Source organism: Papaver somniferum, chromosome 6 (genome assembly GCF_003573695.1).
Source record: "Papaver somniferum cultivar HN1 chromosome 6, ASM357369v1, whole genome shotgun sequence".
Taxonomy (NCBI): Eukaryota; Viridiplantae; Streptophyta; class Magnoliopsida; order Ranunculales; family Papaveraceae; genus Papaver; species Papaver somniferum.
The window spans coordinates 11,112,071-11,124,315 of NC_039363.1; the positions used below are offsets into that span (position 1 = coordinate 11,112,071).

Genomic DNA, 12,245 nt, shown 5'->3' on the forward strand with positions numbered 1-12,245 from the left:
TAGAGTTCACATCTCCAGCAAGAATCACTAATAACACTACCATCACTCTCAGCATCACTAGCATCGCAAGAATCACAAGAATCACAAGCATCACTAGCATCACACATATCACAGGAATCGCAAATCACACCCAAGTCACTAGTTACTCTAACCTGGATGCTGGTCAATCCCCCTCCAAGGAAATCCCTCAACACAGTATCACCATCACAGATCAATCTACTAATGTTACCTTATTTAACTTTAGAAACAGAAATCCTTCCAATTGCAAGGAAACAAACATTCTCTCCACTCTGCATTTCAAGGCCTTGCAAATCAAAATCCATCATAATAGTGATTTTGTCAATTCTTGTACTTCATCTACTGAGGTAACTAATCTAGTTCAGATTGAAGATTACTATTACAACTCTGTTCAGGTTGATGATTTTTTATCAACGCTCCTTCGAGAAAACCAATGCAACAACACTACTCTTCCGAAGGTATGTAGCATCCGTTTTATCATCTCTAACTACAACATTGGAATCCTGCTGGACCAGTGCTTTAAACTTGGACTCAAAATCACAAGGGTGAAAACCTTGGAAAAGCTCATTCTAATATCTGGTAAAATCCTTCCCAAAAACTTGTCTCAGATCTCTGAAGATAAGTTGCTGCTTAATTCTGTTTCCTTATTTCAGCACCTAAATTGCAATCACAGAATCCCGCTTCACAGAAAATGTTGTTATATTTATGTCTACTATCTCATTCATGCCAAGATGAACAGTCCTACATATGGACCTGCTTACAATCCTGTTATAATATTTAATAGAAAGTAGTGCACAAGAATTCTTAGAGATAATTATGATAACATGTTCTTTTTCTTCAAGAAAAAAAACAAAAAACCAATTTTAAAACCACACACCATACCATTGTTTCAAAACTTAGGGGTTTTTCACCACCAGTCAAACACTTACTATACTATAATTGTTATCTTAAGAATGCAACATAACTCTCTATTCCCTCTGAGCTATGCTTTAAAGCCTACCTGGTTATATATCCTTTGCATCACCAGATGTACCTCCAGATGCAGATACATTTGCAGCTTTGTATGCATATCCATATGAAGATGAACTTGCAGCTTTGTTTGCAGTTCTTGCAGCTTTGTATGCATCTCCAGATGCACTTACAGCTTTGTTTGCTGGTCTGGATGCTGCAGTTCTTGGTACTCGGTCAAAAGATCTAGCAGTTACTCCAGCGGGCAAACGCTCACTCACTGGTACTTCATGTGGTTGAGTGACCTCTCCAAGGCCAGCTCTGGCTATCATAGCAACATCTGCAGCCATCTGTTGAAGTTCAGGTGCAAGCATGAACAGGTTAGAGAAAATGACTGCGCCAATTGGGAGAGTAAGCGTTCCATTCATATGTATCTGAGCCTTGGCCTCCTCAAGAACCGGTGCAGAGAAAAATCCCTGACATGCTCCACCACAAACAACTATTTGATCCCCCACCAGAACAACTCCTTCATTGATAACAAATCTCCCTCGATCAGGATGCAGTGCGTACAACACCCAGCCATCCTTAACACCCATAAGTCGATCATTCTCCAAGCGACCTCACTCCCTTGGCTATTGACGCATGCCATACGCAGTCAGTGCATGTTTTTCACCACCATTTATGAAACTTTCATTCACAACATTGCTACCAGAAAAAACATGCCCCTCGCTTCTACCAATACCTGGAACAAATTCACATACTTATGCAATCCCAGCCTAAAATTATGTTGCAACATCACACAAATTTTAATCAAACTCAACACACATATTCACATTCAATCGAAGAAATTTGCAATAAACATTGTAATTTTCTTGCATTGCAAAGTTATTTACCTGACGCTTGGAAGGAATCAATTTGGCCCTCTTTGGACCGCCTTGACTCTCATCAGTGGATATCTACCCCCCTTACATCTTACTGGTTCTCAAAGTATGATCTTCACTTGGAAATCTACTCGACATAAAATTGCCAAAAGGTCGCCTGGTTCTACTTTGGAAAAACTGAATGAGAAACTGAAAGAACTTCCTCTCTCAATGGGTTTATTTGGAATGGGAAGAGCAATAGTTTTCAAATCACAACCGTCAATTGTCCGAGGTGGCACTGAGATTTCTAATCCTAGATATTGGCCTTGCACGATGTTATAATTTGGCAGGTCTACTGGGTACCCTCTTTGGCCTATCATAAGTAACCCCACTTCATTGGCTCATGCTCAGCGGCAAAAAACACTTGGTGCTCATAAGTCGCCCACATCAGCGGGTCGGACTCTGGATAAAACTCACTGGATATTATCCGCGGACAAGGGCCCGCCTGAAATTTTTTCTCATCCTGAGGGAGGCTCTTCCACATATCTGACTCAGAGTCCTTCTCACTGCATCACCAGTCAGACGAAAGCTGATTCTTAATCAACTTGGACTAAAACTTTCTGGTGGAAGATATTTTTCCTTAACTCAGACATCCCACATTCACAGGCTGTAAACAGTAACAAGGTAAATGATCATCAAGGTAATAGGGTAAGAACAACTCAACACTACTCAGCTTCAGCTATCACCAATGCTTTAGATTTCAGTACTATGTCTTTCGACAGGTCGCAGTCCAAAGCGCCATTATCCATGATCGACCAAGTCAACAAGCTACAAGCTGTCCACTCAAAGGACAAGTACGACTGCATAAGAATCTCTACTACTTTTGTTACTTTTCTCAGTCACGAAAAGGCGCAAAAACAGCCCGTGAACAATTTTCAAATTAAAGTTGGTCACATCAACATCACCCTGTTTGTCCACTTCGCTAACCTTCCCAACCAAATTAACTCTAACTCTCTCACACATTTCACTCTCTGGTTTCACTTCTTTCCAACAATGGCCTCCTCCTCCAACTCTAACCCACCTTCCATTGAGAACCTAGTCAAGAAAATGAATACAGCCTTAACTATCCCAGAGGGTTTATTTTCCGAAGTTTTAATTAATTCTGAGAACATCAGAACCAAACAAGTCCAGGATTGGAAAAGTTGCTTCATTGGAAAACTATGTAGTAATATCCGCTTCCAAACATCCAGAGTTAGCAACTTCATCAACGCTCACTGGGAGATGATTGGCAGAATTGAGGTAGAAATATGGAACAAAAGAAGAAATTTCTACATTCTCAGAACCACTAATGAAGATGATTACAACACTATGAGAGATGGAGGCACTAGAGGAGTATTTGATAAGATGATGGTTCTAGTAGGTGTACCTGCAAAAGGTCCAGAACTAATTAATGAAGAATTATTCTCTAAAGTCATGATCTGGCTTTTAATTAAGAGGATTCCTACCCACATATTCCCAGACATTCAAAATATCATTCAACCAATTGGTGTATTTCAATGCTCAAGAAAACCATATGGTAGAGACAAATTTGAGAAAAATGTGGAAGTCAAAGTTACCATCAATGTAACCAGATCTCTCAAATTTGGAATAGAAACCTACGAAACTCCTACCTTATCTCACTGGTTAGAGTGTGCTTATGCTCTCAATGGCATCAAGTTCTGCAAAGTATGTAGAATTCTTGATCACCCAATCCCTCCTTGCCCTACACCACCAAATCAAAACATTGATGATTTCCACCACTTACCAACCCCCCAACCAGCATCTGCACCTATAACTCCCAGACAAAAATTGGTTTAAGCTGGAAAAGCTATAATTCATAGGCATTGCTCTAATGCTGATGTTGTTGTTGTGTTTGAAGCAAAAATGAAAATTTCCAAGAGACTGGAGCTTGAAAAGTCAATAGAAAACATCGCATCTACATCAAAAAATCATATCATTTTTGGATCTCAATATCATTCTGCTGAAGCTCAGGCTCCTACTACTGAAGCTCATGACTTCCCTCACCCAGATGTTTTATCCTGTCAAATCAAACATAAAAGATTAGAGTTGGCAAAAAAGATAGCTGGTCGGTACAAGAAAAAATTACCAAAGTGGAAAGCGGCTGCTAGAATCACTTCAAACAACAACAACAACTTGAGAAAAAATGATGAGAATACAACTGCAGCAAATCTAGCTGTTGCTGAGCAATTTTTCCCAGTCTCCTCTACACCAAAGTTCTTCCCCACTCACTCCCTACCTACTTTAGCTCAGATCAAAGCAAATATGGAAGCTGAAGCAACTAAGAAGAAAAAAGCTGCTTGGAAAGGTAAGAAACAAGATCATAACTTTGAGAATCTGGATGACATCTTTCTCAGCCCTTCCTCCACACAATTTGCTGATACCAAGAGGAAGAAGGCCACACCAAATGAATAAAATGCAACTTTTACCAGAAAGGACATGACAAGTGCAAAAATATACAAGGATCATACAGACTTCAGTCAGGAACAGATGAGTTCTCATCACATCACTTGGCTAATGGCTCTTTGGATTGCTCAGTTGCTGGAACAAGGGTATACATTCTCAACCTAACCTTTTACTGGCAGCTCTTAAATCTTTCTTCTACTATCTTCCATGTGTTATTTGCATCTCATAATCACGATGATAGTATTACTAGAAGACTTGCCTCAAAGTATCCAGCAGTGTCATATTTTTGGCAATTTTTCACTTCCTTAGCTTGGAATTTTCAAGGATTGGGCACTAGGGATGCTAAAAGATATCTCAATGACATGCTTAATAAATTGAACCCTGACATCATATTCTTGTCTGAAACTAGACAAAAGCATGATAAACTCAAGAAAACTCTTCATGACTTGGGTGTTACCAATTTCTGGAATGTTAATCCAGGAGGGGAAAGTGGCACTGCTGGTGGATTGGCCTTATTATGGAAAAGCAATCTAAATGTGGAAATTTTAGATTTCTCTACAACACATATTAATGCTATTATCAGAATTGTCAATATCCCCCCTTGGTTATTTACAGGTTACTATGGTAATCCCTTTGATACTCAATCCAAGTTAAAATCTTGGAAAAATCTTGGAAAAATCTTGAGCAGACTGCAATCTCCAATAAATTACCTTGGTTGGTAATGGGATATTTCAACTTCATTCTCCATGATACTGAAAATTTTAGTACTCACCTTATTGATGCCAATGAAGCCTCAATCTTCAATGCAAAGATTCAAGACTTAGATCATATTGATCTTGGATTCTCTGCTTTCCCCTTCACTTGGTCAAACAAGAGAAAAGGCCATGCTCTAACTGATTGGATAGAGGACTAGAAAATTATAGTTGGCTGGATATTTTTTCAAACACTACTATCACCAATATGCTAGCCATTGGGTCTGATCATCATCCAATACTGTTAAATTCTAATCCTCACTGGAAAATGGTAAGATACCATTCAAATTTTTTGGCCCTTGGTTAGATCATGTTGATTGCAGGAAAATTATAGTTGAATGCTGGAACAAGGTCACTCCAGGTTCAAGTGCCTTCTTCATTGCTAGGAAACTTAAAGATATCAAATTACAAATCATAGTTTGTAACAATGAAGTTTATGGAAATATCAAAACCAACATTGAAGAATGTAAGCAACACTTAACTTGGGTTACACACTTACTACTTCAGAGCAGACAGAGGGAAATCTCTAGCTGATGCTAGAAATCAACTCAAAAACTGGCATGATATTGAAGAGAAATTCTGGAAAACTAAGAGCAGGGACCAACTTATCAAGCTGGGTGATCAAAACACATGTTACTTCCACATAGCCTCAAAAAGTAGAGCAAGGAGGAATAAAATTGAAACTATTCAAACTGAAGAAGGTATTTGGATCACTGAACACCAGGAGTTTAAGGATTTTTTTACCAATCATTTTTCACATATGGCTACAACTAAAATTACCAACTCCTTTTCTGAAATAATTAACCTCATCCCCTCAACCATATCTGCTGAAGAGAATATCACCCTCAACAGAAAGCCAGAACCTGAAGAAATCAAAGTTATCTTATTCAGTATGGCAAATGACAAAGCTCCAGGTCCATATGGATTTCCACCAAACTTCTTTAAAATCAACTGGGATATTATAGGTAATGATATTGTTTCAATGGTTCAACACTTCTTCCTCTCTAGTCACTTGCTAAAAGAGATGAATGCTACCTTCATAGCCCCCATTCCCAAGATAGATAACCCTACCTCCCCTAGCCACTTCAGACCTATCAGTCTCTGTAACACTACCTACAAAATCATTTCAAAACTTCTAGCCCAAATAAAGAAACTTTAATCAACAAAATCATATCCCCTTACCAATCTGCTTTCATCTCTGGGAGGCAAATTTCTGATAATATAATTATTGCTCATGAAATTATACCCACTATGAGATCAAAAAGAGGAAAAAAAGGAAACTCAGGTTCTATGGGAATAAAAATTGATATGGAAAAGGCTTTTGACAGAGTGGATTGGGACTTCTTAATAACAATTATGAATAAAATTGGCTTTGATGATCTATGGTGCAACAAGATCTATCAATGTATTTCTACCACAACTTCAACTGTTCTCATCAATGGATCTCCAGGTAAATTTTTCAAACCCTCTAGAGGCATAAGACAAGGTGATCCTCTATCTCCTTATCTTTTTCTGATCTGTATGGAATCCCTCTCAAGAACCTTATTGCATGCTGAGGAGATATGCCTTATTCATGGGATAAAGATCTTCAAAACAGTACCCTCTATCAGTCACCTCCTATTTGCAGATGACTGCATGATCATCTGCAAAGAAAACACTATAGAAGCACAAAACATCATGCAACTTTTGCAGACATTTGGAATATATTCTGGACAGCTCATCAACTTTCATAAATCTGGAGTCTTCTTCAGCAAAAACACTAATGCTGAGCTAATTCTTCAAATTAGCCACTCTATGGGAGTCCAAGTCCTTCAGTTGGATGATAAATACTTAGGATCACCACTCTTCACTCATAGAAGCAAAATCAACTCTTTCAAACCTGGAGTAGAAAAATTGAAGCTAATGCTAACTGGTTGGAAACATACTCCTCTTAATCTTGTTGGCACAGAAGTAATCATCAAATCTGTAACCTCCTCAGCCTGCATTTACCAAATGAATTGCTTCAAGGTTCCTAAGAAAACTTGCAAAGACGTTAATAATCTTCATAGAGACTTCTTCTGGGGTAAGAATATAGAAAATCCTTCTGGTTATTACCCAAAGGCGTGGACAGCAGTTTGCAAGACAAAAGATCTGGGAGTCTAGGATTCATGAATATGGAGTTATTTAACAGCTCAATGATAACAAAAATTGGATGGAGACTTGAGCAGGACAAATATTCTCTATGGTATAAGCTTATGGATGCCAGATATCTTCTAGGCAGAAATATTCTCAGCATGGACACTAAATCCAAGGATGGGGACTCTTGGATATGGAAAGGAATTCTGGAAGGTATAAGCAACATACAACAACACTGCTCCTGGAGAATTGGAAATGGCAGAAGGATACAAATATGGGAAGACTTATGGATTCCAAATTCTACAGCAAGACTTCAAAAACCCCACCACTGCCGTCATTATATAGATAAGCTAGAATCTTTGATTCTTCCAGATGGAAACTGGGATGAAATTCTAATCTCAAACATTTTTAGCATGCCTGAAGCTGCTGCTATTGTGTCTCTTCAAACACATCCAAATGAAGAAGACAAAATAGTATGGAACTTCAATAACACGGGAGTTTTCTCTGTCAAGGATCTTTACAAGGAAAAAATTGATTATATCTACAGAAATGATATCCCAAATGATAATTGGGGGGGCCATTTGGAACATGGAGGTGGCACCAGTCATTAAAATATTCATCTGGAAGTGTGCACATGGAATTCTCCCCACAAATGCCAAAACAGCTAGCATACTTCATTATATCAATCCTATATGCACTGTATGCAATAGTGGGGAAGAAGAAACCATGTCTCACATCTTCCTAAATTGCACTACTGCTACATTAGTTTGGCAGGAAATTCTTGGCACCTCCCATGCTCTCTTTGATAACAATACAATCTTTATCGACTGGATGAATTCCTGGTTTCATATAGGAAATGTTGATTGCAGCATCTATGCCACCACTTGTTGGTACATCTGGAAAGCTAGATGTGATCTTATATTTAAACAAATTCAACCTAATGTAGGAGTGATCACTCTCAGAATAAAGCAATACTTGTGCACCCATAATAGAATTTATGCAATGCCAAATCATATCATGAACAACTTTCCTCTGTTACCAGAGGAAGCTGCCACTGATATACAACAAGTTAATGCTCATTATACTTGGAATACAGACACAGGATTTGGGAAACATATCAGTATCTACACTATACAAGATTCTGAGGACTCTGTTTATCACACTGCTTTAACTATGACAGATTTTGCAGGAAACACCATTGGCTTTAGAGGATATCCAGGACACTATGGAGAAGGAGGACTCACAGGAGGCGCAGATCTAGCTTTCCAGTGGGCCAAAGAGATGCAGCACACAAACATCGCAATATCTGCCGAATCAATGGATATTCTAGACCGTTTCAAGTTCCTCTACAATGAAGCTGTCAAGGAATATTTCATCGCAACTACTATGAAAGAAGAAATAGTCAAGAAGACACTAGTAGAAATATGGTCATAAATCTCATATCTTTTGTTCTATTAAACCTTAGCATTGTTACTCGTAGTCAAAACATGGAAACTTTTGAATTAGCTCTACTTTGTAATAACAACACAGGCAGGTTGTGTGATACTTCCACAGCTGCCGCCTCCCATCTCATTTGTAATATTTCTTAGTGCCTTTCTAGGCCTAAGCTTTTCCTATAAAAAAAAAAGTAACCTCAAATTAAGAACTTTATTTATACCCATGCCAACTTGACAATTCTCATTAAAAAAAAATGTGGTGCTGAATCTGCTGATATATTTACCAACTTCACCGGCAGGGAACTAGTTCTTCGAGTCCACCCAGTCACATTTTTCCGGAAACGCAAAACTCACTAATAAGTTTTGAGAGATCTCTCTCGCTTCTCACATACTACTAACTGCATCAACAACAATCTTCTACGAACCCTAAAGTTTAACCCCCACAATTTCAGAATCCTAAATCCAATTGGTTGGTTTCACTACACAAGAATCATCGAAAAAAAAAATCCTCACATCAAATCCCATTCAAAACCCAAGTTCAGATCTCAATTTCTCAAGAGAAAAGTGGATTCAAAGAGACCCAAATCAGGTGCCCTCTTTCTTCTTCTTCTTCTACTTCTACATTATTCTCTTCTTTCTGTTAATTGAAACCTAAAATAAGATGTGCTGGTTAGATTATTAATTGATTGATTAATCAGGAAGGATAATTCTGCAAGATTGATTTTGTTTAGTGCCCAAATCCTAAACATTTCTTGGGTACTTAATAACATGGGGCAAGAGCTTATCTCCAAATCTAGAGAGACAAGAGTCTGAACTGTGCAACAAATATCACTTTGATCATCAAAATTTCAGCTCCTCTTTCTCTGTGTACGATGGATGAACATCAAAAAGGAATGCTATTAGAATGTGCATCAAAATATCCAATTCCACAAGGTGTAAAGATATTATATGGAACTGCTGGATTTAGAGCAGATGCATCAATTTTATCATCAACTGTATTTAGAGTTGGGATATTAGCAGCTCTAAGATCATTAAAAACTAAATCTGTTATTGGAATTATGATTACTGCTTCACATAATCAGATTTCAGATAATGGTGTTAAAATTGCTGATCCAAGTGGTGGTATGTTGACACAAGAATGGGAACCTTTTGCTGATTTACTTGCTAATGCTCCCGATCCGCTAAATCTTGTTAAGTTGATCGCGGAGTTTGCAGAGAAAGAGAACATTTCATTTGGAGGAGATTATTCTGCTGAAGTTCTTTTGGGAAGAGACACAAGACCAAGTGGTGAATCTCTTCTTGAAGCTGCAAGACAAGGAATTAATTCTGTAATTGGCGCCGTGGCTACCGATATGGGAATTCTTACTACACCACAACTCCATTGGATGGTTCGTTATCGAAATATGGGCAAAAGTGCATTAGAAAGTGACTATTTCAAACAAATCTCCAACTCTTTTAGGTGCCTAATGAATTATATACCCGAGGAAATGACCGCATCTGAGATGGATGAGTTGATTGCAGATGGAGCTAATGGAGTAGGCGGAGAAAAACTTGAAGTGGTCAAAAAAACTTTGAGCGGTTTGGAAATTCAGGTCCGCAATTCGGGTAAGGAAGGAGAAGGTGTTCTAAACCATGGAGTTGGTGCTGATTTTGTGCAGAAGGAGAAGATTGTTCCGTCTGGATTTGATCAGATTGATGTGGGAAAGAGGTGTGCAAGTTTAGATGGAGATGCTGATCGGTTTGTTTATTTCTACGTGCTACCTGGAAGTAACAACAAGATTGAACTTGTTGACGGAGATAAGATACTATCACTTTTCGCTTTATTCATCAAGCAGCAATTGACTGTTTTAAACAGGGAAGATGGTCGTCAGGTACACCTTGGCGTTGTTCAGACAGCCTACGCGAATGGAGCATCCACAGATTACCTTAAGAAGTTGGGTCTAGAAGTTGCACTTACCCCAACAGGTGTGAAATATTTGCATGAGAAGGCTTACGATTATGATATTGGAATATATTTTGAAGCAAATGGACATGGAACAATCTTGTTCTCTGCAAGTTTCTTATCTTGGTTGGAAACAAGGAATAAAGAGCTTGCTTCTACATCTGAAGGTTCAGAACTGCAACTTTCTGTTAAGAGGCTGTTGGCAATTAGTGAATTGATCAATCAGGCAGTTGGAGATGCTTTGAGTGGGGTTCTTTTGGTGGAGGTCATCTTACGGCATATGGGATGGTCAATCCAGAGGTGGAGTGAGCTGTATCAGGATCTACCTAGTAGGCAGCTTAAGGTTAAAGTCATGGACAGAACTGCGGTTATTACAGCAAATGCAGAAACTGAGGTAGTGAAACCTACAGGTCTTCAAGAAGCAATAAACTGTGAAGTTGCTAAGTACACTATGGGAAGATCATTTATAAGGCCATCAGGTACTGAGGACGTCATACGTGTATATGCAGAGGCATCAACACAAGAAGAAGCTGATAACTTGGCCAAATCTGTGGCCCAGCATGTCAATCGTTTTCTTGGATTTGGCAGTAGCTAATATGTAGGTGTATGAGGTATTTTCTGTACATTGACTAGTTTAACCATGCCAAGTTTGAGACTTGTTTATCTTCGCTATTTGTAATTTGTTTTCGACAAAAATAAGAAAGTTGTGCAAGATTTTTCTTCTGATTTATTGGACATTGGAGTAATATCCTAATTACCCTCCTGGCCGGAAGTTGAAAAGTGTTTCAAGTTTCTGCAGAGTTTTCTAGAGATCTGTCCAAGGCCGAAATTAGCGGCTAGGATATCTTTAGCCCAAATCTTTTTTGGTTTGCGCCTACAAATTTACAAGCCATTACAAGCCATGATGCGACTTCCCAGTTTTAATATTGCAAGTCCTGACTTTTGACTATGGATAGTACAGTTTTGCTGGAAGCTACAGCTCAAGTTTATTTTGCATTGTTGTTGTGTTTGGTGTGAATACTGGATTTTTACTATTTCTTTTTGCAATAACATTGTAGCATTTCAATTTCCATATTTCTGCTGGCACTCCGGCCAAATATCAGGTTAAGACTCCTTACAAGTCGACTATTGGAGCAGGATGTGTAATGTCAGCAGAGTCCTCTATATTGCGTGCACAATCACGGAAGATATTATGTACTTCAAAACTTTTACTATTTAACACCGGTTATCTTCCCAAATATTCTCTCGGCAGCAGCAGCAAACCCCTGTTGTATAACACCGGATTCCGACACCCAAAATCTTCCTCCACTGAAAGTCTGAAAAATACAATTTGAGACAGGCAACTATTCTCTCCTCCACTGTTTTTCCAAAAGTCTGAAAAATACAATTTGAGACAAACAACTCCTCCCTCCGTTTCCCAGAAAAGTTACTATTGAATTCTCAATTTGACTTATGAAAAAAAATGATAGAAACTCTTTTATAGAAACCGAGATAGTATAATACTTGCAGATATGACAGTTGTACGAGTGAATCAGTAATTCCATTGTGAAATAAATATAATTATCATACCTCCGGTGAATTAGTAATTCCATTGTGAAAAGTCATACCCCCAGTTCAGTAAAATGGTCTAAAATAAATCTGTTTTAGCCCGTATAACTACCTTTCAGATGGGATGTTTTGTTTTACCTATAGAAACCAAACTCTTTATGGG

The 12,245-nt window shown here is 38.4% G+C and overlaps 1 protein-coding gene across 1 annotated transcript; it reads left to right on the forward strand.

Moving 5' to 3' along the window:
- The first annotated feature begins 8,858 nt into the window (after positions 1-8,858).
- LOC113286909 (phosphoacetylglucosamine mutase-like) lies at positions 8,859-11,314 on the forward strand. The gene is made up of 2 exons (XM_026535555.1): positions 8,859-9,181; positions 9,291-11,314. Exon 2 carries the CDS (start codon positions 9,465-9,467, stop codon positions 11,127-11,129), a length of 1,665 nt encoding a protein of 554 aa, XP_026391340.1. The 5' UTR covers positions 8,859-9,181; positions 9,291-9,464; the 3' UTR covers positions 11,130-11,314.
- The last annotated feature ends 931 nt before the right edge of the window (positions 11,315-12,245 follow it).